We start from the raw sequence: 4430 nt of genomic DNA, 5'->3' as shown, positions 1-4430 counted from the left end.
ACACACACACACACACACACACACACACACACACACACAGCACACACACACACACAAACACACACACACACACACACGAACGTACGTAAAGGACCTGCTTCATATAGTTCTACTGGGTCTTGGGGTCAGTTTCAGCAGATGTGACGTACTGCCCCTTTAATACGCCCAGAGAGCCGGATCTCTTCCACCGATCATGACTCCACGAGGCATCTCTACCGTCTGAACTCGGCAGACAGATGGCGATAATCAGACAAATACAGAGTTGTGGTTTTCAAGATTCTTGACGTTTTCTTAAAAAAATGTATGGAATTTGACGGATATTTATGCAAAAACGGTTGCGGTTTGATGAAAAAAATAGACTTTTTGTCTTGTCACAGTAATAGTGTAATAGTGTAATAGTAAATAGTGGCAAAATTTCAGTCTTAGTATTACTTGATCTCAGTGCTGCATTTAACACGGTAGACCATGCTATATTACTAGACCGATTGGAAAACTGGGTTGGACCTTCTGGCTCAGTACTTAACTGGTTTGAATCCTACCTACAGAATAGGGATTAATATGTGTCAATAGGTAATTATACATCTGAACATACAAATATGACGTGCGGAGTTCCCCAAGGCTCCATTCTGGGGCCTCTTCTGTTTAACATCTACATGCTTCCACTGGCCCAGATTATGGAAAACAACAAAATAAGTTACCATAGTTATGCGCACGACACACAAGTTTACATAACCTTACCGCCAGGGGACTATAGTCCAATACAAAAACTGACTAAGTGCATTGAACAAATTAACGGCTGGATGTGCCCGAACTTTCTGAAATTAAATGAAGGAAAAACTGAGGTGGTTGTTTTTGGAAAAAAAGAGGAACGATTAAAAGTCTGCGCTCAGCTTCAAACAACAATGTTAAAAACAACAGACAAAGCCAGAAATCTTGGTGTAGTCATGGACTCAGACCTGAACTTTAACAGCCACATTAAGACAATTACAGAATCAGCCTATAATCACCTTAAGAATATATCAAGGGTTAAAGGACTTATGTGTCAACAGGATTTGGAAAAACTGGTCCATGCTTTTATCTTCAGTAGACTTGACTACTGTAACGGGGTCTTTACTGGTCTCCCTAAAAAATCAATCAGACAGCTGCAACTGATTCAGAACGCTGCTGCTCGAGTCCTCACTAAGACCAAGAGACTGGATCACATCACTCCAGTTCTGAAGTCTTTACACTGGCTTCCTGTGTCTCAAAGAATTGATTTCAAAGTACTTTTGCTAGTTTATAAATCACTTAACGGTTTAGGTCCAAAATACATTTCTGATCTGCTACTACACTATGACCCCCCAGACCTCTCAGGTCATCTGGGACAGGTCTACTTTCTGTCCCCAGGTCAGAACTAAACAGGGTGAAGCAGCTTTCAGTTTCTATTTCTACTTTAAATGAATGATCATTTCTTTAAATTTCTTATGCTGCATGTAACTTTTATTCTTGTGTTTTGTGTCCAAATGTTTCTATTTTGTTTTAAACTGTCTATTCATGTGTTTTATCGGTTTTTAATGCTTATTATTTTTAACTGTTTGTACTTGTGTTTTATCTGTTTAACTGATTTTGTGTAAAGCACTTTGAATTGCCCTGTTGCTGAAATGTGCTCTACAGATAAAGCTGCCTTGCCTTGCCTTGCCTGCCTGTCTGGGGTATGGAGTCCTGTCTGGAGGATGGAGACCTGTAGGGGGGATGGAGTCCTGTATAGGGATGGAGTCCTGTCTGGAGGATGGAGTCCTGTCTGGGGGATAGAGTCCTGTATAGTGATGGAGTCCTGTCTGGAGGATGAAGAATTGTCTGGGGGATGGAGTCCTGTCTGGGGGATGGAGTCCTGTATAGGGATGGAGTCCTGTCTGGAGGATGAAGAATTGTCTGGGGGATGGAGTCCTGTATAGTGATGGAGTCCTGTCTGGAGGATGGAGTCCTGTCTGGGGGATGGAGTCCTGTCTGGATGAAGGAGTCCTGTCTGGAGGATGGAGACCGGTATGGGGGATGGAGTCCTCTGTGGGGCGCCAGTAGGGGTCTCCATAGTTCTGCTGGGGGACTTCAATGCCCCCCGTGGGTGACGAGGGAGATACTTGGCGGGTCTGATTAGGAGGAACGGCCAATGTTCAAAGGTTCCATTGCTGAAGCTGCGGCGGGGACTGTGGTCTTAGGGTCTTAGGTGCCTTAAGGGTTGGTAAACCACGATGCCCTGGTGGACCCCAGTGGTCAGGGAAGCAGGAAGAAGGAGTCTCTCTGGGATATCTTGTCCCAGGGGGATCCAGAGGCAGTTGTAAGGTACCGACGAGCCCCCACCGAGGCTGCAGCATGGGGTGGGGGGACCGTGTTATTCTGGAGGGACAACTAGAGGGGCGTCCCTCTAGGCTGTCTTTTGGTACATTGTCTTCCATGAACCAGGGACTCTACCAATAACAGATTTTAATCTGGTTAAATATGGTTTTGCCTCGTGGCTTTTTCAGGAAGTGACATCATCGGAGCCACTGGCTTGTGATTGGCCAGATTAACAATTACTTCCTCATCTCTTCTGTAGTACACGCCCATGTAGTCATTCCACGGGGTAATTCCAGCGTGATAGTGAGACACACACACACATGCACCTACACACACACACACGCACACACACACACATGCACTTACACACACACACACACACAGTAAACAGTGGCGACCAGCTGGGGGAGAGAGAGCAAGGCTCTGATTGGTTAGGATAATATGGACGGATTAGAGAAGCTTTATGGGAATCTGTGGCTAAAAAACACAGACAGACAGAGAGAGAGACAGAAAGAGAGACAGAGAGAGAGAGACAGAGAGACAGAAAGAGAGACAGAGAGAGAGACAGAGAGACAGAAAGAGAGACAGAAAGAGAGACAGAAAGAGAGATAGAGAGAGAGACAGAGAGACAGAAAGAGAGACAGAGAGAGAGACAGAGAGACAGAAAGAGAGACAGAAAGAGAGATCGAAAGAGAGATAGAGAGAGAAACAGAGAGACAGAAAGAGAGACAGAGAGAGAGACAGAGAGACAGAAAGAGAGATAGCGAGAGAGAGACAGACAGAGAGGGACACAAAGAAACTTCTTTTACCGACCAAGAGAGGGAATAAAGAAAGGTAACACCGTAATTATAATATATATATATATATATACAAACACACACAAAGCACATCTCCTCCAGACTCCATGTAAATAATCACTACCTTTAGCGTGTATAGAGTCTGGTGGAGATATGCTCTCATGTAGGGTTACATTACAACTTAAAGAGCCACACCACCTCTGGACGGGGGGGGGGACCTGAGGACCACCACCACTCAATCATAGAAACATAATGACCACAGTCATTCATCTGTTGATGAAATGCACTCATCAATTAGTTAAATAAATCATATGTTTGGTACAATGTAAAACATAAGTTATTGCTGTCTTTAGTCAAGGACGTGAAGGTAGTATTACCACTTTATCTAATGTGTATAATTAGATCTTAACACGTGAATAAAACTTCATTTAAGGAGAGAAGTGCTGCTTTATTACTGTGATTATTCTATAATGACTGTCAGCAGCTCTAAGACCTGCTGTCCTCACACTGCTTATATGGAGAAAACCCTGAGTGGAAAATCATTACATAACACACACACACACACACACACACACACACACATACACATACACATACACACAGATACATGCACACACACACACACATACACACAGATACATGCACACACACACACACACACACACACACACACACACATACACACACACACACACACACAGATACATACACACACACACACACACAGATACATGCACACACACACACACTTGCACACAGACAGACACACACAAAGAGGAAATTAACTGATAGACTGAGTAAAATCTGTCCTCATCTCCAACATCTCCCTGGAGATCTGACAGGAAATAACACAAAGCACACACACACACACACAAACACACACACACACATACACACACAGATATACACACATTCACACAGACACACACAGATATATACACGCATACACAAATATAGACATAAATACACAAACACACACACACGGTTGTTCCAGTAAGATCCACCGTCATGGTAACTCTGCTGCCGTCCATCACCTTCAGGTCGGCGAGGTGGCGAAGGAAGCGTAGAGCATCACATGCTCCTCTGACATCTGACCTTTGAACCTGCCGTCTGCCTGCAACACAACATGAAGGAGAAGAAGAACAGGTCACACACCTGTTCAGTGTGACATGTTCTACACACAAGCTCACGAAGCTCTTAATTCACCCATTTACATGTGGAGATATGCTGTCCTGTAGGGTCACATTACAGCTTGTTTCTACCTCATGAAGAACATCTGTCCTGTAGGGTTACATTACAGCTTGTTTCTACCTCATGAAG

At 44.0% G+C, this 4430-nt stretch overlaps 1 protein-coding gene across 1 annotated transcript in view; it reads left to right on the top strand.

Annotated features, from left to right (window-relative positions):
* LOC117953070 (myosin light chain kinase, smooth muscle-like) overlaps nt 1-2533 on the top strand; it is a 12327-nt gene extending 9794 nt beyond the window's left edge. The window contains exon 6 of the mRNA XM_034885786.1: nt 2502-2533. Within this exon, the coding sequence (XP_034741677.1) occupies nt 2502-2533 (32 nt within the window). The remainder of the gene's footprint in view (nt 1-2501) is intronic.
* Nucleotides 2534-4430: the final 1897 nt, after the last annotated feature.

This window comes from Etheostoma cragini, chromosome 11 (genome assembly GCF_013103735.1).
Source record: "Etheostoma cragini isolate CJK2018 chromosome 11, CSU_Ecrag_1.0, whole genome shotgun sequence".
Classification (NCBI taxonomy): Eukaryota; Metazoa; Chordata; class Actinopteri; order Perciformes; family Percidae; genus Etheostoma; species Etheostoma cragini.
Note: the sequence above shows the minus strand (reverse complement) of the source record. Positions and strands in the feature narration are given on the sequence as shown.